Below are 24,678 nucleotides of genomic sequence, written 5' to 3'. Positions count from 1 at the left end.
AACTGTAGCTTCAGTTTCTTGTTCTTAGCTGACAGAAGTGACATGCAGTGAGGTCTTGTGGTTATGTAGCCCCTCTGTTTCAAAGTTTGATGTTTTGTGTATGTTCATACCTTGATTATAATTAGTGGTTATTTGACTTACTCTTGCCTTCCTTCCAGCTTGAAGCAGTGTGGCTATTATCCTCTGACCGCTGACGGGCATTTTCACCCAGAGAACTGCCTCTCATTTGATATGTTAGCTTTTCATTCTGTGTAAAGAGGGTTGTGAGAGAAAATCACAGTAGTTGTACATTCAAAGTAACTGAAATCACCTTTCTTCCATATTCTGATGTTGCTGCCCCGCGATTGGCTGAATTAATCTTCACATTAATGAGCAGTTGAACTGGTATACCTACATTTTCTATAGTTTGTTTTTAATCCTACTTTTCAATTAGGGTGTCCATGACCATGCGGCCACCATTCATTGTGGCCACTGAATCTAATAGAGGACAGACAAGGACCACTAAGAAGAACAATCAGTCTCTCCCTTACACAGGGCCGGGTCAATGTCTCTAAAGGTTTTGTATAAAATGATAAAGAAGACAGACCGTTGTACTCACAGACCTTATCGCTAGAGACATATCTATCAAATGCTGGCCTCTTGGGTCTCTAGATTAAGATCCCTATTGTGCTGATAGGATGTTTCTTGCTGACTAAATGCTTGTCAGTCTCTGTCAGTCTCTCTTTGTCTTACGTGGAACATGGGCTTTTCTCATTTATTTGTATAACTCAGGAGGATCTCTTCTTAATGTTACCTTCCTTAATTGATTTTGACTGAAAGACAGCATCCCAGTGACTTCAATGACTCCCTTTTCCATTTGATCATTGCAGTGTGATGAAAACATAAGGGTGCGTTAAAAATAAATGTTTTATTTGCAACCTTCTCTGCCATCTTGACTGTTTGCACCGCGGTAAAGATGTCCTCTGATACAGTCACTGCACACCTACCACCATTATTTTATTTATTAGCTGTTACCGGGCATGTTGTTAAATTCCATCTTCTGTATTTATGCTTTTGAAGTATTACACCAATAAAAGAAATGATTTATTTGGGCAGATGGTAATCAGCAATGGAGGTGTTTATGAGGTTATTTGTTTTGTTGTACAAGTCGGTTACACAAGAATGCTCATTCTTCAGGCCCGAGGCACAGATGATTGTCATTAACAGGAGGCTGTGTTACAAACATAGTTCCTTCCCCTCTATTTTCAGCTTTCATTACCTGTAATCGAACCATTTCTTTCCATTGAGCAGTTTGATCGATGTGTTGTGTTGACCTGAAATTGAATCTGTTTATGTTAATCTCCTGTCTGTGATGGCTTTTGCACTAGATTTTTAACAGTGTCACACTCCTCTTTCCAAACATAGGGCTTAGCGAGGGTGACTGTGAAGGGTGAATGCTGCTCTTGCAGATGCTGTGGGCTCCATAAAAGATCTGATGATTGTTGCATCCGTCCAATCTAATAACAGTTGTGTTCATTTGTATTCGTGCTGCACTCTTTCTCTGTGTACTCGGTTTGAGAGTGCTAAATGCTGTCAAATGATTAAGTCTTCTTGAGGAGATGAAAGGCCTTGTTTGGACAGGCTTTCAAATATTCAGTTGTTCAGACTTGCTATAGCATGTCCTTAGCACACCGTGACCATTTATGAAGAAACATGACTTGGATTTAATTTATCTAACTAACAGACAGATCTTTATGCTTGTACCCATCAATCACCGGGAATAAGAATCCAGTAGTGTGTTTTGGAAAATATTACTATGAGCACCTAATCATGCCTGAGGTTTGTTGGTGGCAGAAAATTCAAATTGTTTCTTTTACTAGCATTGGTGTATAATTTGTTTTGCTGATGTACATACTATGAAATCATGTTCTCCTATCTGATTTCTTTACTTCATGGCTAAATCCTGCTTTCTTCTTTTTGTTTTTCAGAAGAAAGAATGGTTATGCTTGAACTGCCAGACACAGCGGGCCCTGTCAGGAAGCTTGGGAGATATTCCAGCTCCTGTTCCACAGCCAATGGCATCCCCCCGGTCACCTGTTCCAGCCAATCAACAACCACCTCAACAGAAAGGGCCCAATCAACTATCAGGGCCCAGGACCACAGGTCCTCAACAACAACAACAGAAACCAGCGGGTCCCCAAGTAAGTGGCCCTCTCTCAAATGTGAAACAGGCTGGGCCTACCTCTGAAACCAAAGGTTCTGCCCAACTTAAGAGTTCAACCCAGCCACCTTCCCAAGCTAAGGGTCCAACACAACCCACGGCTCAGAGTAAGGGACCTGGTCAGGTTAAAGGTCCTACTCAGTCACACGCTCAAAGTAAGGTCCCTGCTCAGCCAGCTAACCAGACGAAGGGCCCGAGCCAGGCCAAAGGGCTGACTCAGACAAAGGTATCTGCTCAGCCCTCTGCTCAGACTAAGGGCCCTTCTGGTGCCAAGACTTCATCTACCCCTGGTAAAGCTGCACCCAGCAATGCCAAGGCGTCTTCCACCCCTTCAAAAACCATACCTACTCAGTCTAAACCCACAGGTAACAACCAGGCCCGCAAACAGCCGCAAAGCCAGGAGAAGACTAAAGTTGCATCTAAATCTCTAAAAGAAGACGTCAAAGCCTCACCAAAGAAGGCATTGTCAGAGACTGTCACTTCTCCAAAAGACATGAAGATATCTGAAGATGCGCAGAAGTCAAGACACCATGAAGTGAGCTACCTGCAACTTCTTCGCCTTCACCTGTTCCACTTGAGTCACCATTTTTTTATTTATTTTGCTCCATTAAAAGTTGTTCTTTTTTTTTTTTTTTTTTTTACATTTTTTAATTATTGTGCTTATCAAGCTCTTTATGATTTTATGTTCGTATTATAATTTTCACAACTTCATCTGTTCCACCACTCTGTCATCATTATCTCTTTAATTCTGAGCAAAGTTTAACTTGTAAATAATTACATCTTTACCTAAAGGTGCTATATCATAACATCTTTCACATAAAATAGAGTAATGCTGTCACGAAAAGGTCGTTGTCAGCATCAGTGTTTTATTTAGGAATTATTATGATATCAAGACCAGTGACATCATTAAGAAGGGTGACGTCAACTTTAAGGTCACCTCGTGTGGAGAAAATAAATGTGAGAAACTACATTTGAACTACAAAGAACAGATAGAGATACAGAAATTCCTTCACTTAGTAGTGAGATGATTTCCTTTTAATGGACTTTTTTCATCATCGTGATGTCCTTAACATCACCATCTATGTCATTTTCATCCTCATCCTTATGATCGTCATCATTGGTCTCAGGAGCCATTTCTTACATTCAGATCATGCCTTCGTTCTGCAGCCATGTTTTGTCCACTTTTTTTTTATTTGCAGGTTTTCTTGAACTTTTTTTTGTGTTCATTTAATGTGACACGTGATGATATTTTAAGCATTCTAAGCATGTTCGTTATTCTTCAGCGGTTGGAAGAATGCAATGGAGAATGCGTCAAAGATGGCAATGAAGCATGTAATCAAATGACATTTGTCCGTAATTGTTTGTATGTTCAACTGTCTGTTATAGTCATGCTGTGTCAGTGTATTTATCCATCTGTGTGTACATAATGCTGAAAGGCAAACTCAACCCAAATCAAGACGATACAGTCAACAGCCATAATAAACTATGAAATAATTCATTGGTAATGACACTAATTATTTTGTTTTCTTTTTTCTTTTCTATAAGACAGAAACATTTTGCAGTTAAGTTGGTCTTTTTTTCCAAGTACAAGTGCAAATGCATAAATATTTCTAAATGGCAACTTTTGCAAATTTGCCTAATTTCTAAAACCAAAAAGAAATAAAGTGTAAAGATTTGGGTTGATTTTAACCTAAAATGTTAATATATCTGGTTGTTTGATTGAAGAAACAGTTCACACATAAAAAAGACACATTTATGTTTCCTCTGGCCTATAGTGCTGACTTTCCATCTAAACTGTCTTAGTACGAGCTGCCCACTTTTTTTCACCATATAGTTTGGTGAATATCAAGGAGCTAACTGCCACTTACCAAGTGGTGCTCAAAACTCAACCCTAATAAAGTCTGTTTCTCGACATCATGACCTGGTTACTCTAAATAAATAGTGACTCCAGCACTAATCACTTTCACAAAGAAGTTTTTTTCTTTCTACCCCACTGCATCCACCACCTGCATCACATCTACCTGTGCTGTGAGGCTTGTGGTTGTGACAGTGTGGCAGCATGTATAGTTTCTTTTTATTTGCATGTGTAGTTCAATAAAAAGAATATAGTTCCTAGAATGAACTACTCCCACCAAGGTCGGTGGTCTTTTTTTAGTTGTGCAGTCATACATTCTAGAAAGAGACATAGCTCCTGGATTTTCAAATTAACCTTTTTTGCCTGCCACCCAAAAAAAACCCCATGTATCAAGACAACTTTTTTTGGTGCTTTGTGCGCCATGAAGCAAGCATTGTTATTTTGGGGTGAACTGTCTCTTTACGGGTATGTTATTTCCAAGTTAATTATTCTCTAATATATTACTATTAGAGACTATTTCATCTTTATTAGGTGTAGTGAATTAATTTTACTCCTAAGCATTTCAAAAATGCTCATAGAAACGTCACTGATGAGCTGGATGAAATAGTTGGATACAAGATGTGCACTGAAGCTTGTAATATACTTTTTCATTAATTAATTACAGGAAAAAAAGTATGTCTTTTTTGCTTCTGACCTCTTCTCTTCTTCCTCTCTTTTCTTAGGATTCCAACAAATCAAGTTGTCAGAGTTTAAGTGACACTGGATACTCTTCAGATGGCATCTCCAGTTCTCATGGGGAAATTACTGGTCAGATTCGAGAAGAAGGAATCAAGCTCAGTGAAAGAGGTGCCTCCATCCCCTCAGAAATCACCAAGCTGGAGAGCTCCATGAAACCTCTGTTGGAGTCAAAGAGTACTTCAGATCAGAAGCACAGGCCACATTCACTGTCTGTAGGACAGGACATCAATCCCGATGACGATGCAGCAAGAGATGAATCAGAAGATGACCTCAGTTGTAAGCTTCGGCATGATTACGTGGAGGACAGCAGTGAAAGTGGTCTCTCACCATTGCCAGTAAGACAGAAGAAGTCACATAAAGATTTAACAGATGAAGAATACATGAGGAGGCAAATTATGGAGATGAGTGCTGATGAAGAAGATTTAGAAGATTATGGAAATCAGAAAGTAAAAAAGTCACATAAAACAAGTGGAGACTTAAACAAAGAGAGGCGACGACTCTCTCATCATTCTAATAGTTTTGAGGATGACGCCAAGGTTTCAGAAGGGGCTTATAAGGCAAATGAAGAAGAAGACGTTGTGATCGCTGGAGGCCTTCGCCGCTTTAAAACCATTGAGCTAAATAACACCAACAGCTACAATCGAGACATGGAGCTCAGTACTGAGCATGACCTAAGAGAACCAGAGCTAGAGATGGAAAGTCTGACTGGGTCTCCAGAGGAGCGGTCTAAAGGAGAGTATTCATCAACTCTGCCTGCCACCACCCCCAGCTACACCTCTGGAACATCCCCCACATCTGTGTCATCCATGGAGGATGACAGTGACAGCAGCCCTAGCCGTAGGGCACGACTAGAGGAGGCTAAGCAGCAGAGAAAGGCTCGCCATCGTTCCCATGGGCCCCTGCTGCCAACCATTGAGGACTCATCTGAGGAGGATGAGCTTAGAGAGGAGGAAGAACTACTTAGAGAACAGGAGCAAATGAGAGATTTAGAGCAACAGAGGATCAGAAGTACTGCCCGAAAAACAAAAAGGGATAAAGAAGAGCTACGAGCCCAAAGACGCAGAGAAAGGTCCAAAACTCCTCCAAGTAATCTCTCTCCCATCGAGGATGCATCACCAACAGAGGAGCTGAGGCAGGCTGCTGAGATGGAGGAACTTCACAGATCGTCATGTTCGGAGTACTCACCTTCTATGGACTCTGAGGCAGAAGGCTTTGAGATAATTGGTGGAAAGCTTTACAAATCAGGAAATGAGTATAACCTTCCAACCTTTACTTCTCTCTACTCTCCAACAGAAAAGACAGCAGTTTTACCATCTGATAAAACACTGAAAAGTGCAGAGGAAGTGTACGAGGAGATGATGAAGAAAGCACAGCTCATGCAGAGGCAGGGACAAGCTGTTAATCAGCAGAAAAGTACCTCTCAGTTTGATGATAAGCATCATCTTGAAGCTGGAACTGCACTCACCCCTGGCTCAAGCCCAACACAGGTTACTGCACCTATGTCCTTCTCTACAACAGGCAGTGATCCAAGAATTCCAGGTATTCATGCAGCACAGCATCTATCAAAAGAAACACAAAACAGGATGATGACACAGAGTGCCAAAATTGAAGGTGTTGTTGGAGTTGCCACAACAAAAGCTGTGAGTCATACTGTGACAAATCGCCAAACAGGTGGCCCGGTACCTGCTGGCACCAAGGTAGGCTCCCAGAGGCCAACACAGGCACCATCTGACTCTGGAACATCCTCCCTGACCTCCAGAGTCTTTTCCCTTTTCAAAGGCCCTAGCCCCCCAGTCTCTCCCACTGCTTCTCCAGTACAAAGTCCAACTCATGCCCCATCTGTGCGATCCACTAGTAGTGGCGGCAGGCAACTGCCATCTCTGCCTGGTGGTCCTACATCAGCTGCAGCATCCCATGGGGCCCAGGCACCTCAAAGAGCAGTTTCGCCACGTCTCATACGACAGCAGTCCTCCCAAGATTCACCGGTGATGGTGATAACTCTCGGTTCTGAAACAACTAGTCCTGCCAAGCCACTTACTGTGAATTCTTCCACTTCGCCTTTGTCATCACCAACACAAGCAAGTTGTAAAACACTTTACAGCTCGCATCCCTCTTCAACAAGTTCGCCAACATCACCTCAAAAACACCCATCTCAACAGTCCCTGAAACATTCTTCTCAGATGGCTCAGAATGTTGAAAAAGTTCATGTTGGTATAAGTGCTGGATCTGTGGAGATATCGCTAGGTAAAATTTCAAATATTCAAGGCACTTCAAAGGTCGTAGGTCAGGGTGAAACACTTCCTGGCACTAATATTGTGGATTTGAGGGCCCCAATGAGGCCAGCTCCAATTATAATGACAGACCAGGGAATGGACCTAACATCTCTTGCCTCTGATACGAGACGATACTCTTTAGGAGCAGAGCAGCCGGCTGGTAGACACACAGCAGTGCAACCTCTTATCATGAACCTAAATGCACAAGAGCAACCACACGTATCTGTATCAACGCCAACCACAGTGAGTGTCACAGTCGCAGGTTCAACATTCATATCCCAACCAAAGCAGCCTGTCGTGTATGGAGATCCATTACAAAACCGTGTGGATCTTGGGCAAGGTGTTGGATCAGCTGTCTGTTTAACCCAAAGTAAGCCACCAATCACAGACCCATCTATTCCCAAAATCGATGCCTGTCTGGAGAATCTGGGTCTACAACAGCAACAACTGCAGTTACAGCAGCAGAAGCTGCTTCAGCAGCAACAGCTTCTGGAACAACAGCTCCAGCAGCACCAGCAGCAATCCTCTTTTGCTCGTTATAATTTGGCTAATCAAGTCCAGCCACTGCTGATAAAAAAAGACCTTGTAGTGAACCAGACAAGCAGTGCCCAGCCTGGAGTGACTGCTAGTGCCATACCTAGAGTCTCCCCACTGGCTCCACCATCAGTTTCTGGGGCTCCTGCTTCTAATATTCCCCACGAATTGTACGGTGGAGTTGCCTTAGAACTAAAAAATAAGCCAACAGTAATGAACCTATCCACAGGTAAGCCCCATGTGATGATGGTGCACCTTGATGAGAGTAATCCATCACAAAGTGGCACAGTGACTCAACTGATAAAGCGAGAGGAACCTCCTCCCCCTCCTCAGGTCTTGGATCTTACTGGACAGATCAAACCAGAAAACCAGGTGGCTTGTTGTGATGTTGTTTACAAATTGCCCTTTGGTGGTTCCTGTTCAGGGTCACTCACTCAGAAGTCTACCACAGTATCCTCAGATAAAAACACGACCACTGAAAGCTCTCAAGCAGCCCATCCTCCCCATTCACCTCACTACAGCATTAGCCAACAACAACAACACCAGCCTCAAGTTACACAAGGAATGACAGACGAACATAAAGCATACCAAACACCCATAGTCCCCTCAGGAAGAATACAGCCATCCATGTCGGATACTAATCTGCCTTCCATGACTGATGCTAGCCACTACCAGAGTAATCTCCAAGGTGGTATGGCAGTAGATCTTAGCAGTATAAATCAGGTTTATGAAGGTGGATACCTTGGCATGGGAGCACAGTATGGTTCCTACACAGACTTGCGTCACCAAGGAGATCTCGGAGGCCCTTCGTTACCCCTTCGCCGTTATGGCTCCATGTCAAATATCAGTTCAGACTATGCCTACAGTTCACGTGACCTAACAGTATCACAGGACACCAATTTGGCTCAGTATAGTGCGACCACTGCCAGGGAGATCAGTCGCATGTGTGCAGCTCTTAACACAGTGGATCAGTATGGGAACCGGTATGGAACTAATGCAGAATTACCATATGGGGCAGGAAGGGGTGGACCTTTAGCAAGGTTAAATCTCCAGCAAAGCTTAGCATCAATAAGAGCAAATTTACTCTATGGACCAGATGGAAGACCAACAGCAAATGGCCAAACCCTAACAAATCTAATAAATGCTAGACAAGCTAGTATACGCGCCTTGTACCCTGCTGCTTTGAGGGGAGGTGATGGAATGATATATTCTACCATAAATGCTCCCATTGCCTCTACCTTGCCAATTACTACACAGCCTGCCTCTGTCCTGCGCCCCATGCCGAGAGGAATTTACAGACCGTACCCTACAGGTGTAACTGCTGTACCATTGGCTAGTCTTACAAGGTTGCCTCAGTTGACTCCCAGGATGCCTCTGTCCACGCAGGGAGCATATTCATACCCTCCTCCAAACCAATATCAAACATCTGCCACACCATCAGGAAGTATGCCTGTGGTAAGCAGCTCCCACCAAGAAACTCCAATGTACCTCGGAAAGCCTTTAACAACAGTTGCTCCACAAACAGTTACAACAATTGCACCATCACAAACTGCAGTACAAAGTGTTGTTGCCACTGGGATGTACACAACAGCTGATCATCAAATAGACCTTGCTAAGCTCTCATCACAGAGTATTACAGCTCTCTCTCAAGCTCAAAGCCAGCCTCCAACTGTCCAGCCAGTGCAGGCACAGCAGTTGCCTGCTCAAACTGAGCCTTTATCCCTCACTCAAACCCAAACTCAAGCACAACCTGTCAGTCAGCCTCAACAGTTAGTTTTGCCGCAAAGTCACTCGCAAGCACCACCACATGGTTCTGCACAAGCACCAAGCTCCAAACTTTCTCCACCCACAGATGCTCAGAAAGGTAAGGAAGATGAGAGACTGAGTCAGCAACAAGAGCACATGCTGCAGTTAGAACGAGAACGGGTTGAACTAGAGAAATTACGACAGTTACGTCTGCAAGAGGAGCTTGAAAGAGATCGTATGGAGCTTCAGCGTCACAGAGAAAAAGAACAGCTCCTGGTTCAGCGTGAGATCCAAGAGTTGCAGACGATCAAACAGCAAGTCCTACAGCAGCAGCAAGCTGAGCGCGAAACGCAGCTCATTATGCAAAGGGAACAACTAGCTCAACAGAGAATGCAGCTTGAGCAAATCCAGTCATTGCAGCAGCAGCTCCAGCAGCAGTTGGAGGAGCAGAAAAGGCAAAAGACAGCAGCAGTGGAGGCAGCAGCGGCAGCTGCGGCGGCTGAAGCTGCTGCTGCATCTGCTGCAGCTGCAGCAGCAGCAACATCTGCCCAAGGTGCTATACAAGGGGTTGTTGTTGGAGGAGGTCCCCCTCAGGGGTTTATTATTTGTGACCAAAGTGGTAGAGTTATTCAGCAAGATGGACAGAGTGTTCAGTTTTGGCAAGATGGACAGCTGGTCCAAGCCGTGGTGGCAGCTCGACCTATTCATAGTTCAGCCTCTGAAATGTCTTTAAAAAGCAGTGACAAACAGGTTGACTCTAAGATTATGAAAAAGCAGAATTCCATGCCTCGGCTGAGGGATGGCTCAGAGGAGGACTCTGTGAAAAGGATTACAGACAGCTGTGTGCAAACAGATGACGAAGATGGAGAGGAAAGATTCATGAACAGGCGCAGGAGAACTCGGCGAATTGCAGACTGCAGTGTACAGACTGATGAGGAGGACCAGGCAGAATGGGATCAGCAGCCCGTGAGGCGCAGGCGATCACGTGCATCCAAGCACTCTGAATCTAGCGGTGAAGCTAAATCTGAAGGATCATCCAAAGTGGTTTCTGCAAGCATAGCTATTCAGACCACAAATGATTCATCATGCCAAACAGAACCTGACCAACTAGGCAGGGTTTCGCCTGCAATCCACATTACAGTGGCAGAAACCTCAAAGGTTGACCTGTTACATTACATTGCGGCTCCTGAAAGAACGCACAAAGGAGAGAGTCTGGCCTGCCAGACAGAACCAGAGTCTCATTCCCAGGGAGTGGTCGCCCCTCAGCTAAGTGTGCCCACAACTATCAGCCCCTACTCAACAAGTCTGCATATAGTAGGAGCAAACACATCTGACCCAATCTCCCCTAGACTCCAAGGAGTTGTTAAGTTTGAGAGGAGGAAACCAGACCCCTTGGAAATCGGCTATCAGCAGCAACAGAATGAGTCTCATTCTCGCCAGCCCCCCAAATCTCCCCAAGTGCTATACTCCCCTGTATCTCCGCTGTCTCCTCATCGCATGCTAGAGACAACATTTGCCTCACAGGAGAAGCTTAACAAGGCCCACGTAACGCCCCAGCAAAAGGCCTTCACCGCCGAGTCACCCCAACGACACCAGACTCTACCAAGACCCATAAAAAGTGTGCAGCGTTCGATGTCGGATCCAAAGCCTCTCAGTCCTACATCAGAGGACCCTGTCAAGACCAGGTTCTCCCCATATCACCAACAAGCTGTGTCCAACAGTCAGGTACAAAATCATAACCTTTTGTTTAAACAGAGTTTATCATGCATGTAACATATCAGTGTTTATACACAACAAAGAACTAGTAGAATTCAAAAAATTTAAATGCCTGTTTGAAGAGTATAATCACAAGACAAATCTGACTTTAGAAACTAGTTAAACTAATGTGTGGTTATTAGTGTTACAGATTCAAAACTAATTTATTCTACAATTACTAGAGCCTATTAGCACAGATACAATCAAATAAAAGTAGCACCTTTTGGGGGCTGTTGGAAGTCACATAGTGCTTTTCTACACTATAAAACTAAAACTTCATTACGTGAATTAAAAAATACACACACACACACACACACACACACATAGTTTACGCCAACATATGCTGTCAAAGCTGCTTCGGTGCACCTTGGAGTTCATTTTCCATGGTTGAGATTTTATGGTAAGGATGCACACAATTCTTCCAGAATATTTTCCCTTCATTTGGTGTTTAAAAAAGGGAGGTGGAGAGCGATGTACAACAAACTGGTCGAAAATCAACTCAATTTAGATTTGAAGACTTTAAAGCCATAGAATATCATCCACATCATTTTCATACTGGTCAAACCTGTCCCATCAGGACAGAAATGCTCCATCAAAGGATAAAGGTGATTATAACAGTTCTTATATTAATTTGCATAACAGAGCCAGTATATCCCCTGACTGCAAGGTCAAAGGTTCAGGCTTTTCCTTTAATATGTATCCAGGATGTCTCGGATGCTTTGTGTGGACATGGACATGGATAATCACACAGGATCTGGCATTGACAGAGTATCAGAATGATCTCATAAGAGCAGATGGCAATATCAGAAAAGCTTTTCTGCTACGTCTCCTCCCCTATCTTCTCCCTTTATACATTTTTAGTCCGTTTGTCTCTTTCTCTCTCTCTATTTGCCACGTTTTCTATTTTTGGTAAACCCTAAAGTTTTGCCACAGGGAGACACAATGTGAAGTAATCCCACCGCTGCCTTGCTCGCTCCCTAATTGTTAGCAGCTGGTCAAAGTAAATTAGTATCGCTCTGCACTTAGACCAAGTCTTTTTCATATTCATACCTCTAATCTTTAGTGTTAACATTTAATACTCGATTCTCTTGTGGATACTAAAAAAAACCCTCCATCATGGATCAACGAAGCACAAATGTTTTGTAAGTAAAAGACTAGCATAGATATCTTTTTAAACTGTGTTTTATTTGTTATGTTTGACTGTTCTTACTTGCATGAGGCGCATAAATATTTATGTCTTGTAAAAGAAGTCCAGCCACAGCAACTATCAAAGCAGTAAAGGGAAAATTAGCATTTTTCTGAAAATACATTTGGAGTGAAATCAGAAGACATTTGCTTCATTTTATTCTTCATTTTATTCTCCTGTTAGCTTGAAAAGTATGTCTAACCATCATATGCTTATTTTTACATATACTAAACTGCTAAAACACAGAATTTGTTCAACATTATATTTCATCAAAAATTTTGTCATTGACCTTTATGGGCCCTAAATTTAGAAAAATTGCTGTTATTTTAAGATAATAGCTTTGTAGACTAATGCTTAGTTCATTACAGTAACAGTGGTTTTAATATTACTGTTTTAATAAACAACATGGTTACATTTAAACATTTTTATGTAGTGTGATATAGCGTGGTGCTCTGTGTTGACTTTTAGTTCTAAACATTTTATTTAAAATTGTTAACCTGGCATAACATGAAAAATTTCAATTACAATTTCTGGCTTCAGTGGAACGTTTTAATAAATATAATGAAATTAAACCATATTAATTAAAATACTGATGAATTTCAGGCTCTCATAGTACATAGCTCAATTAACGTCAGGGAGTCTGACAAAACACAGGGCTTAATAGTTCTTTGCTTCGGTGTAGAGATGAAGATGTGTGCAGCTTCTCTATGAGTACTAAGTGTACAGTAATGAGTTTAATTTACATAAACACATTCTGTTTATAGCTCCGTGTTTGCTGATGTGTATCTGCCCCTCCTAGCAGATGGCCTCCCTGCAGCAGCAGCAGAACTCTCTGATGAGGAAAATAAAGAGGACTCTCCCCAGCCCCCCTCCAGAGGAGACTCCACTTCCCATTGTTACTCCAGCACAAATGTACAGCTCTCCTGGCATGCACCAGAGGGTCCTTCCAAGACCCACCCAAGGTGTCACCAAGGCTGGCCTTCTGAGCGAACTAAAAGCTGTGGAACAAGAGTCATCGAAGCTTCGTAAGCAGCAGGCTGAACTGGAGGAAGAAGAAAAAGAGATTGATGCCAAGCTACGCTATTTGGAGCTAGGCATTACGCAACGAAAGGAGACTATGGTGAAGGAGAGAGAGAGGAGAGAATTGGCCTACCTGCGATGTATGGGTGATGCCCGAGACTACATGTCAGACAGCGAGCTCAATAACCTTAGGATGGCAGCTGCAACTGGAACCTTTGACGCTAATGGTTTGCTGACAAGGCCCAGCACTGCCCCACTGAGTCAGTTTACGAATGATCTCACTGCAACTTCCCAGTATCCCTCAACTTCATCTTATATGTCTTATCCATACCCTCAAACATCTACACAGCAACCAGGCTCCACTTACCAACAGATAGGTTTCCAGCCTCCTCAGTACCCTTCATCCTCTGCACCCCAGCCTGGAACATTCCAGCCACATCCCCCACCAGGCCCTGGATATCAGAACCAGGGAACTTATTCCTCACGCATGTATGGCCAGTCCTCTTATCAGACAGACATTGGCATGCAACAGCATGGTCACCAGGGCTTCCATTCACCTGCTCAACCTATGCCAGGACAGAGCCTTCCTTATCCCACTCACAGTTCCTACCAGCCTGGCCTCTCCTATCAGCCCCAGGCTGAGATTCTCACAGTCCATCAAAGACCAAGGCAAACATCTTTGGCTGACCTTGAACAAAAGCTTCCCACCAATTATGAGGTCATCAGCAACCCTGCAGTATCCGTGGCTACATCAGCTCCAGATAGCAGCTATGGTTCAGCTTATGGCAATGCATATGGACAATACCGCCCACCTGAGCCAGGCCTGACTCATTCTGTGGAGAGCCCCACATCTGCTTATGCTACAGATGGTCTCTACACTTCTAACTTAGAGCAGAGTATTCCTAGGAACTATGTCATGATCGATGACATCAGCGAGCTGACAAAAGACAGTGGGCAACCCACAGATGCTCTGGGTCATCCAGTCGGAGGGCGGTATCGCAGTGAGAATGGCCCCGCTCGAGGAAGTGCATATGGCAGGCCAGATGATGAGCCCGTGGACGCTTATGGCAAACCTATAAGTTCCACAGGTTACCAGACCACAGTGGACAGTCGCACTGGCACCACAGTGAGTGGAGGCTCTTCCTATTACTATGATGATTATAAACACTCATCACGCAGCAGCTCTAGCAGCCACAAATTAACTTCCAAGAATCTTGCCCCTGCCGTAGTCTCCTCTAAACGTAGTAAACACAGGAAGCAGGGAATGGAGCAGAAAATTTCGAAATTCTCCCCTATTGAAGAAGCACGGGATGTGGAGTCTGACCTTGCCTCTTACACAATGACAACATCAACGGGGGGTTCCTGTACAGTGGTGTCCAGATCCAAGAAGCTTCAGGATGATGCCACCTACGGGATGAAGAAAAGTGCATACGACCAGCAGAAATATTATGGCACCAGTCGTGAAGGTCTTGAGGAAGAGGACCGCATGTATAGCTCTGGTAGGTCCAGGTCTACAGGATATGGTATGGACAAGATTTCTTCCAGAGATGCCACAGGGCACCGGAGTAAATCGTATGAAAGAGATGCTATGGAGCGATCTCAAAGAAGCAGCCGCAGTGGAAGGCCTCCTATGCGCCAGAATTCAGAAGAGGAGAGCCCGCTCAGTCCGGTTGGAAAGCCTGTCGGCATGGGAAGAAGCTCTGGCATATCAGAAGCCCATGACGTGAGAAACCAGTACGGCTCCAGCCATTCACTTCCAGATGTACAGGACCATCATAAGAAGGACCTGCCCAGGAGTCATGTCTATAAACCAGATGACCCTTATCTTGTGGATGACATGCATTGTGCTGTTTCTGACAGTGAAGGTAACTGGTGCTGAATTATTTGTGGTGTAGTTTGTTCCTCTGTGCTGAAAAGACTGCATGCCAAGTTTGGAGAACATCACCATTTTTATTTTGATTTATTTATTTTTTATTTTTTTCCTTTGACAAACAATGCCAAAAATGTTTTATATTCATGTTTTGCATGCATAGTTTTTATGTATGAGGTGGGCCGTGAATGCTGCTTCTTTTTTTTCCTTTTGTTTTTTTTTAAACATCTGCATGGCTCTGGAATATGGAGCATGGCTTTACGGATATTTTGCATGTCATCAGTCTGCATGCTACTCCACCCGCCAAAGCAATACCACTGACATTGACTGATCATGTCTGTATTGATTTTTGAAAAGCCTATCATTTGGGTCAAGAGGAGACTGACTGGTTTGAGAAACCACGGGAGGCTCGTTCTGATCGCTCAAGACATCATGGAGGTGGGAGTCACTCGTCCACAGGCAGACGTAGTAAACATACTTACCATGATTACGACGAGCCTCCAGAGGAATACGGTCCACAGGATGAGTACAACCAACGCCACTCATCCTCCACACCACGGGACCACCGTCACCACAGCAGCACCCCTGGCAGACACAGCTCTTCCCGCCACTCCACAGAAGACTCCAGGTCCTCTCGGTCTTCCAGGACACACCCCAAAGACCCATCTGGCCGTTCTGATGGCCGGAGCTCCTCATCTTTACAAAGAAGGAGCGGTGCAGACTCACGTTCTGCCCAGGGAAGCCCTCGGAACTCAGGAGACTTCTCTCGTGACTCCGGTCATCACCATGGCACTGCAGGAAGGAGTCAGAGGGGACAAGGAGATCGCTCAACGTCCCGGAGACAGGATCCCACTGCAACAGGGCCTAAACCACAGCAACAGCAGACCTCTCAGGGCCATTCTGGACAGCAGCGGTCAGGTGGGCAGGACCAGTCGGGGAGGCATCCAGGCTCTGAGCCACTTGATGGTACCCAACATGCTCAGCAGCAGCACCATCAGCAGAATGCACAGCAGCAGCAGCAACAACAGCAACAACAGCAGCAGCAGCAGCAACCGCTGCAGCAAGGCCAGATACAAAGCAGTCAGCCTATACCAACAAGTGCAGGGGCTGGACCAGCACAGCAGCAGCCAAAAGCTGGCCAAGCTCCAGCACAGGGACGACAGCCTGGAGTCGGGTCGGCAGCAGGGCAACCACCTGCAGCGGTAAGTAGAGCTACACCTGGCCTTGCTTTCTCCATATACAACAACAGACATGTTTTTATGGCGACATATTTTAAGTAGTTGTGTTTTCTAAATAATCCACAGAAGCCTTTTATGATGATATAATAATTAGAAGCAGTGAATTGCACTGGTGTGTCCTATTCAGCTTTCAAAAACGGTTCCAAATGCCACTATGGATAAAGCTGTTGTTTGATGCTGTTGCTGAAATGCAAGTGTGAGAACAACGTGACTCACTCAGAAATCCACTCAGTAGTTTCATTTTCCCCGTACTCAGTATTTTATGGGCTCAAAATGTGGTCATAAATATTTTGTACTTGTAAAAAAGATTTGTATGTGTAAAAAAGATTTGTATGTGTAAAAAAGATTTGTGTGTGCGTAAAAAAGATTTGTGTGTGTAAAAAAGATTTGTGTGTGCGTAAAAAAGATTTGTATGTGTAAAAAAGATTTGTGTGTGCGTAAAAAAGATTTGTGTGTGGACTTAGAAAAAAAAACCCTGCAAGTTACAAGTACGAATTTTGACCCTATTTTTCTTCCTTTCATCTGATTGGTCAATGTCATGTCAATCACAAATGTAACAATCCAATCAGAGAACAGATGGGTTTGGCTGTTGGAGGGGCACTTTTTTTGAACTGCAGGTCTTTGAAGGGAATAAATGCCCTTTTACATGCCAACCCAGCGTTTTCCTTCATCACCACGAAGGAAAACAGTCTGTGGTCGTCCGAGTTTGGTGATTTTTGTGTCACAGGTCTACGTGTTTAATATAGGGACTTCCACAGCCTTTTTAAACAGCGCTGCGGACCGCGGGGTGGGGGCGGGCAGTGTTTTGGAAATGACAGTCTTCATTACAAAGCTTTCTTCGTTATGAATTAGCATACATGTTTTTATTGAACATTTGAAGAACCAGCAAAAAAAACAGAAACTCTTGTAGAGGACATAAAGTCAGAGATAGAAAAGACAAGGAGCAGGTGCATCTAGTACAGGTAGAGCTGCTGCAAAAACCCACAGAGCCCAGCAGCCAGCGCAACAAATTCTGGATCCTTTGCTTTTAGTTAGCAGTTAGCATTAGCAGCACATCCTGCGTCTGATGTGAAAGGACTTTTATGCTGCGCACTGTGACTCACAGCAATGGTCCTGGGTCAGCCCTGACTTTGTGTTAAACTAATCCTAAGGTAATAATGGTATTTCTAACCACTGATATACCACAACTTTTTCCTTTCAACAGCTACTGAAAGTTAGGGGACCTAGCTGCTATCGGATATTTATATAGCGATCCTCCAGCTTCAAACTGTATCACCCTTCAAGGACCTGCAGTTCAAAAAAGCGCCCCTCCGACAGCCAAACCCATCTGTTCTCTGATTGGATTGTTACATTTGTGATTGACATGACATTGACCAATCAGATGAAAGGAAGAAAAATAGGGTCAAAATTCGTACTTGTAACTTGCAGGAATCTTTTTTACGCACACACAAATCTTTTTTACACATACAAATCTTTTTTACGCACACACAAATCTTTTTTACACACACAAATCTTTTTTACGCACACACAAATCTTTTTTACACATACAAATCTTTTTTACGCACACACAAATCTTTTTTACACATACAAATCTTTTTTACGCACACACAAATCTTTTTTACGCACACACAAATCTTTTTTACACATACAAATCTTTTTTACACATACAAATCTTTTTTACAAGTACAAAATATTTATGACCACATTTTGAGCCCATAGTATTTGTCTTGATTTTTGTTCAGGCAAAAATGGATACCACACCTGCAGCAGCTGCCACAGGAATGAAACCTACAGCAGGAATCCCAATAGCACCTCAGCCTACCAAAATAGCCACGCCACCTCTAACAGGCATTGGTACGTCATAGTATCACTGTCAAGATGTCATAACCACCGCCACAGGCAAAAATATGGCACACAGTACATGATGATTTTGATTTTTTGTTGTTGTTGTTTGCAGGCTCCAAGGCTGCCCCCGTTGGAATCGGTAGCAAACCGGGAGGTATAGGCAGCGCTGCAGCAGGCCAGGCACCTGCTGAAGGGGAGAATGTTCTCACCAAAATACTGCAAGGAGGAGCTGCAGAGCAAGCAGGAAAACTGGGAGATGGTACTCTCATTAATACTTTGATTTACTGAAATAGAGTTTTCCTTTAGGTTTAGTTTTGCTATGATATGGTAAAACAGAGAAATTTATTACAGCTAAAACTAAGCTCTTGGATTTTCTTGTTTTTTCATATTTGCCTTCTTCTCTTTTGTCATTCTTCCAGCTTTGTCCGGCCTTGGGAAGAAGTTCACTTCATTCTGGTGAACTGTAGAGAGGAGGGTAATGAAACTGTAGTTCTTAATAAGAGACTTGTTGAAATTATAAAAATGTATACATTTTTGTTGTTTTTCAAGCTGTTATGTTAGAAGCACGGATTGCGTTAGAGAAATGATGACAGGCTGACATCTGTCAACAGAAATGATGGAACACTTCCAAATTTTGAATAGTTACTGCTTAGAAAAGGGAAATATGTGTGGTTATTATTTAACATGTTCATTTTCTTTCTACTGTGCTGCTTTTTTCCAGGGTTTGCAGAGTGGAAATAAGTTGGATTGGTAGCTTTGTACTGGAAAAACCTATGAAACTGCTTTAATACATTTCACTTTTTAGAGGACAGGCAGGAATGCTGAATGCATCAGTGAGTATCTCTACTTTTAGGACAAGTTTGAAAGGGATTTAAAGGGTTTAACGCTCCAATGTATTTATCAATTGTCTGCTTGAAAAAAGGCTGAATAAGAAAATACTTACACATACACTGGCCTCATTGTCTGAATTTTGTTATGTTTAATTATGTTTATATTATGTTTAATGTGAGCGTCAACATTTTAACAGTGTATATTTGAAAGGGAATCGTAACAGGTCGACTTTGATTTTTATTTTTATTTTTGGGGGGGGGGGGACAAAGCACCACTAAGCAGTCGAAAACCACGTCATAATAGTAACTTATTGAAAGATTTGATAATTTTGTATATAGTAAATGCAGCAGATGTTATGCTATTGATCATTGGTGGTATTTTTTATGCATTTAGGTTTGTGTTTTGGTTTTCTTGGGGTACACCAACACTCCAAGCTGTGAAAACATAAAATGCTGTCTCACTTTGATTAATGGATTAAGTGTTCTATCAGGGTATATTTACATAGATTAGCATAGTCCATGTCTGCATAATGAGAAGACTCAAGTGAAGTGATGACTCATTAAATGTCTTGATTGTATATTTGAACTGATTCGCGGTACCTCTCCTTTACCCCGAATTGCTAAACAGAGGTGGAATCAAAGGATGCCTTGTCAGCACTCAATTCCCCAGACATGGGCGCATGACTGAAGTGGATTAAATAAGGGCGATCGCTTCGTCAGCACAGTGTTACAAGACCTGAGCAGAGGGCTGAAAGTAAGTGGAGGCTTATACAGGACTATGGTCCCAGAATGATGATTGCGAAGACATCTGAGGCCTCATTAGACCAACGGCAAGTCACTTTCACATGCTGCACATCTGTGTTCTTGTGTGTGAATGTATGCCTGTGTTGCCGGTTTAATTAACTTTTCTTTGCATGTGCATTTTTTTTTACAGTTTTGTTACTGTCCACTTGAAGTTTGTGTAGCAGAGATGAGAGGCAGAAACCAAGAGCAAGTGAGGTCTGCACTAGAATAGTTTACCTCCTAACTAAACACACCTCCGATAATCTGGGCCAAGCACACTGGGCTATAATTAGCCAGCGAAAGCTAACTGTGGCGTGGCTTTAGTTGCACACACGCAAAGACACACAGAGACAAGAGCACATGTAGGGACACAGATTCATGACTCATTGTAATTCATTACATGGTAGAATGAACAAATTCTGCTCAATGGAGCAGAATTGCAAAAGTGCAAATAAAGCAGATTTCAAAGCTCGCTTTTTTTCTCTTTTGCCTGTGTTAAAACTCACGCAGGGACAAAGTTGAAGTTTATTTGAGTGAAGATCTATCATTTAGCTTTGATTCTGTCTGCGGTCGAGTTTGGATTGATGTCAGCAACCGTGTTGGTCATCTCTGTTGGTTGCCACTCTGAGGAGTCAGAGGGGAAATGTAGAGATAAACCAGACCCAGTGGCTCAGTGAATTACTGCCAGGACCAGCAGGGCTGTGATAGGCTGGAGTGTCATGTGAAGGAGGATGTGGTGGGCAGGCTGCGTCGTGACATGAACAGAAGAAAGAAAGCTTTAATCTCTGTCACTATGTGATTGCTTTTTACAAAAATATGTTCTTTTTTTTAACGTAATTTTTGGTATTTTTCTTTTAACTGTATTGTTTTAATTTAACTAGCATCTGTTGTGCATTAAGGTTTCATTTATTTCTGCCAACATTAACATTTCCATTGTCTCTATTTCAGGTGGATAATGGTCAATAATAATGAGGATGAGGCAAACTGGAAAGAGCAAGTCATGCCTCCCATCCTTTTTTTAAAAAAGAAAAAGTCCTCCTGGGATCTGTGTGACAGTAAAAGCCCCACTAACTGAGGCAGGTGGATATCATAGGGGAAAGTCAGCATGCTCATCCTTGCGTGTCCCTCCTTTGAAGCAGCTCAATGAAGAAAGCCTCACAGCGCCCTCTACAGGGGTTTTAATGTGACACCACTCATGTCTTTCAAGGATACTTGATTCTACTTTGATGCCTTCAGAGTATTTTCATGCAAAACATGGTGGAAAATCAAGAAAAAGAAGTCAGATTTCATAGGTTTTACCTTGTACCAAAGAGACCAATCTTAGCCCTAAAAGGCACCACATACCTGGAGCAGAACCTGCATATCACAACAATGACGACCAACCTGATGACGCCACTAAAACTCTTCAAGGCTTGGTTTCTCTGATCTCTACAGTACATTCCAGTATAGGGAAAATGACCCTGTCTTTGAATGTGTTTTTATTTGTCTTTTATTTTGTTGTTGTTTCAGTGTCTACAGAATGCATTGTGTAAACGTGGACATGAGAATGCACGCACAAATGAAAAACTGCAAAAAAAGAAAAAAAAAAGCCCATATCAATACTTTTTCACCACCTCGAAGATGCCGCTAGTCATTAGCTGTAGGTTTTTAGGGAAGGGAAATTACTACCGGTGTGCCCACATGTGTGAGATTCACACGGATGAGAGGACCAAATGAAAGAATGGCCACGGCTCTTTATTAGCCATCACAAAGCCATCGTTGTAGTCAGCCCCAGAGCATTCTGGGACTTTATCCTTTTCATTGATTTGGCTCATCTTTTAGTTTCTTTTCACTTTTTTTTTTTGCCTGATATATTCACTGAATGGAAGAGCCTTATTCGGTACGTTTTTACTTGTATACCTCATATGTTTGAAAACGTTCATATTGTCATGCATTTGTTTTTACACTGTATACTACTGTATGTACATAAGACAAAACAAGAGATATAATTATGTAAATTTGTCGTTTTGTGTATTTAATGAATCACTTTTCTGTGACTTTTTGTTATGTGGTTTACTTTGGTAAAACTTTTTATTTATATTATCTATTTTTCACTTTGTATTTATTTGAATCTCTGTTTTCTTGCATCAAACTAATTTGCTTATTCATTTTTAAAAGCAATAGCATGCAGAAAATGCTATATAGCACATAAATGTAGTTTATAGTAGTGAAGGGTATTATCAGACACTTCTGTCAATAACTAGCCGTAATACAATTTGTCAGAGGGTTTACAATCACAGTACCGTGTACAAACATGCATGGTATATGCAGACGCATAAGAGCATGCAGACAGGTACGAACACACTCTCACTTTCTCTTTCTGTCTTTCTCTCACTCTCTCTTTCTCTCTCTACCAATTTCCTGCAAACACACGCACACATACTGCACACGTTACACACTTTGCATCCCTGTTACACTTCAGAGCCAAGGCTAATTGAGTTCTCTCCAAATAGACCTGTTAACCTCCTGCTGATTGATGAGGTTACCAATTCACCAACGAGATGATCTCACTAACAAGCTGGGGCCACTGCCTCTATTTGTGCAAAGACACACACGTACACACATGTGGACACACACACAAACACACACCTACACACACAGACAGATACAGGAGAGGACGAAAGCAATTATCAATTCAAATGTTCTATGCAATGACTCATTTTGAACCTGGAAGTGATTCAGCCTAAAACAGTTTATTATCATCACTGTACTCACAAGAAAACAAGAGAATTATGAACTACGAAAGCAGAAAAAAAAAGGTACTGAAAACGTTTTTACTTAGCAACTTGTCTGTATGAATTTGAATATTGAACTAGAGTTCTTCTTGTTTGTTTTTTTGTTTTTGTTTTTGTTTTTTGTGGCATGTTTTGACCCCTCACTCCCCGCATGGGGGACTTGTTGCCAAAGGGTAAACTGTGTTAGACTGTCGGTTTTATGAATGTCCACCATCATGTTGCTTTGAAGCATGGGTTTGCTTGGCTTTGTCTGGCTGTTCGTAAGCCCTCATTCAGTTTTTGTGCGTTTTGGCTGACCTGGGCTCCTCAGTGTTTGGCTTGCAGTGACTGTCTGTGCTGCTATAAAACCTGTGATACAGATGGTCAGCACTCCTCATTAATATGTGTCAATGTACATATTGGGTGTCAGTATAACCTGTGAGGATGAATGGAATGCTTCTATCAGATATTTCATTGTTGATTAACCCACTCAGCAGCCAAGCCATTGGAAAGGTGCATGATTAGAAACTATATTCTTGGAAGTTGTACCTGAATTTAAAAAAGGAAAAAAAAGGTAAGGCATGATTTCACCGAGGTTTGCCTAACAAACCTTGACGTTCACAGGCCAACGTAGAGAATAACAATGAGTAAAATGTTCAGCCAGTCATTCACAAATCAGGGCATGTCATTTTGAAAGCACAAGCCTGACTGGCAGCACTCGATGCTTGATGAAACACAGGAATATCGAGGTTGCGTGACAGTGCCTCTATCTGAACAACGTTAATACTTGCATAAAAACACGGTGAGGAGCGACGGCGAGGCGCATGATACTAAACAGAACATTATTAACAGAAGGGCAGACGGGCACGTTCTCACATTCTTACTGTAAATATAAAGTCATTCTTCTGTACAGCTTTTGAGTTTCGAGTACGGCTGTCATGTGCATCCCCATGCCGTATTTGCTGCCAACTTTTGTGTATAAAAAGAATATTTATTATCACAATAATGAGGATGATGACAATGAAACTAATGATGACGATGATCATTATTACTGCATAAGCATAGTGTATGTGGCTGACTTGTATTGACTGTTTACAACAGTGGAACAAATCTTGTATTCAGAAACATATCCAGTCTCTGTGGAGTTTCTATACATATTGTATTTGTTAAACGAGGAGAAAAAAAAACCTCCATGGCAATTGCAGAGCAGAATGCCTTTGTCAGACTATCAGGAGGTCTTTAGTTTGGTGGGTGTGATCCGCGAGGTGACGGGAAAAAAAGGAAACTAAAAATTTGGAAAAATGTCATTCACTGTTGTAAGTGCAATGGGCAAAATGTCAGTCGTGTATCCATTGTGAAACCTTGTGTTTTATTCAGTGTATTCCTGTAAGCAGAGTAAAAATTTTGGTGCATCATGTCAAGTAATGTGATTAATGAAAATATTGACCCTGCAATTTCCAAATGGAGAAAAGAATAAAAAGAAAAGGAGTATATTGTGATTTTTGTCTGGGGTCTCTGTGTGAGTATGTGCATGTGAGACGCCGATATAGACTCATAGTTGTAGGCAAGTTGTGCGGTAGGTTTGCTGCCAGCCAGGAGAGGAAAAGATCAAGAATAAGACCCTCGAAGGCAATGATACTGTTCAGATAAGACTAGGCTTTACATGCTGAGGCAGGGATGACTTATCCCGGTGTGGGTGGTAGAGGGGAAGGATCAGCGTGAAGTGGAGCGTTTGCCAATGCATAGGGAGAGATGGAGGTGTGAGTGTGTGAGTATTCGTGACTGAGTCTGTACATGTGTGCATGTCAGAACAAACCGATTACAGTTCCTATCGTCGCTAACGTGTGCCCTTGTCACGTGTCGTCTGCACGGTTTGAAGGATGCAACATGATGAAGATCCTGATTTTTATTCATGATATTCTCATTGAGATTGAAGAGTGTACTTTTTAACAACAAATATTCTTGGAAATACTGCTGGATTTAAAATTTGTTAAGAAAACTATGAAAAGGATGGTCTGTGTTTCATATGCACATTGTGCCAGATATTTACCT

The 24,678-nt window shown here is 42.6% G+C and overlaps 1 protein-coding gene across 3 annotated transcripts in view; it reads left to right on the top strand.

The window, feature by feature from the left end:
- Positions 1–24,125, top strand: part of bsnb (bassoon (presynaptic cytomatrix protein) b) — a 79,735-nt gene extending 55,610 nt beyond the window's left edge. Inside the window, exons 4-13 of one of the 3 annotated variants that reach the window (XM_084928589.1) lie at positions 1,968–2,735; positions 4,778–11,071; positions 13,090–15,172; positions 15,535–16,379; positions 18,158–18,269; positions 18,373–18,519; positions 18,680–18,735; positions 18,982–19,093; positions 19,719–19,920; positions 20,822–24,125. In XM_084928589.1, the coding sequence (XP_084784715.1) occupies positions 1,968–2,735; positions 4,778–11,071; positions 13,090–15,172; positions 15,535–16,379; positions 18,158–18,269; positions 18,373–18,519; positions 18,680–18,720 (10,290 nt within the window). In that variant the 3' untranslated portion in view covers positions 18,721–18,735; positions 18,982–19,093; positions 19,719–19,920; positions 20,822–24,125. Of the gene's footprint in view, positions 1–1,967; positions 2,736–4,777; positions 11,072–13,086; positions 15,173–15,534; positions 16,380–18,157; positions 18,270–18,372; positions 18,520–18,679; positions 18,736–18,981; positions 19,094–19,718; positions 19,921–20,821 lie in introns of all 3 variants that reach the window. The other 2 variants (XM_084928588.1, XM_084928587.1) reach the window with 2 other exon arrangements.
- Positions 24,126–24,678: the final 553 nt, after the last annotated feature.

This window comes from Perissodus microlepis, chromosome 5 (assembly GCF_051167445.1).
Source record: "Perissodus microlepis isolate ML-2025 ecotype Zambia chromosome 5, ASM5116744v1, whole genome shotgun sequence".
Lineage (NCBI taxonomy): Eukaryota > Metazoa > Chordata > Actinopteri > Cichliformes > Cichlidae > Perissodus > Perissodus microlepis.
The sequence above is the reverse complement of the archived record's forward strand: the minus strand, read 5'-3'. Positions and strand labels throughout refer to the sequence as shown.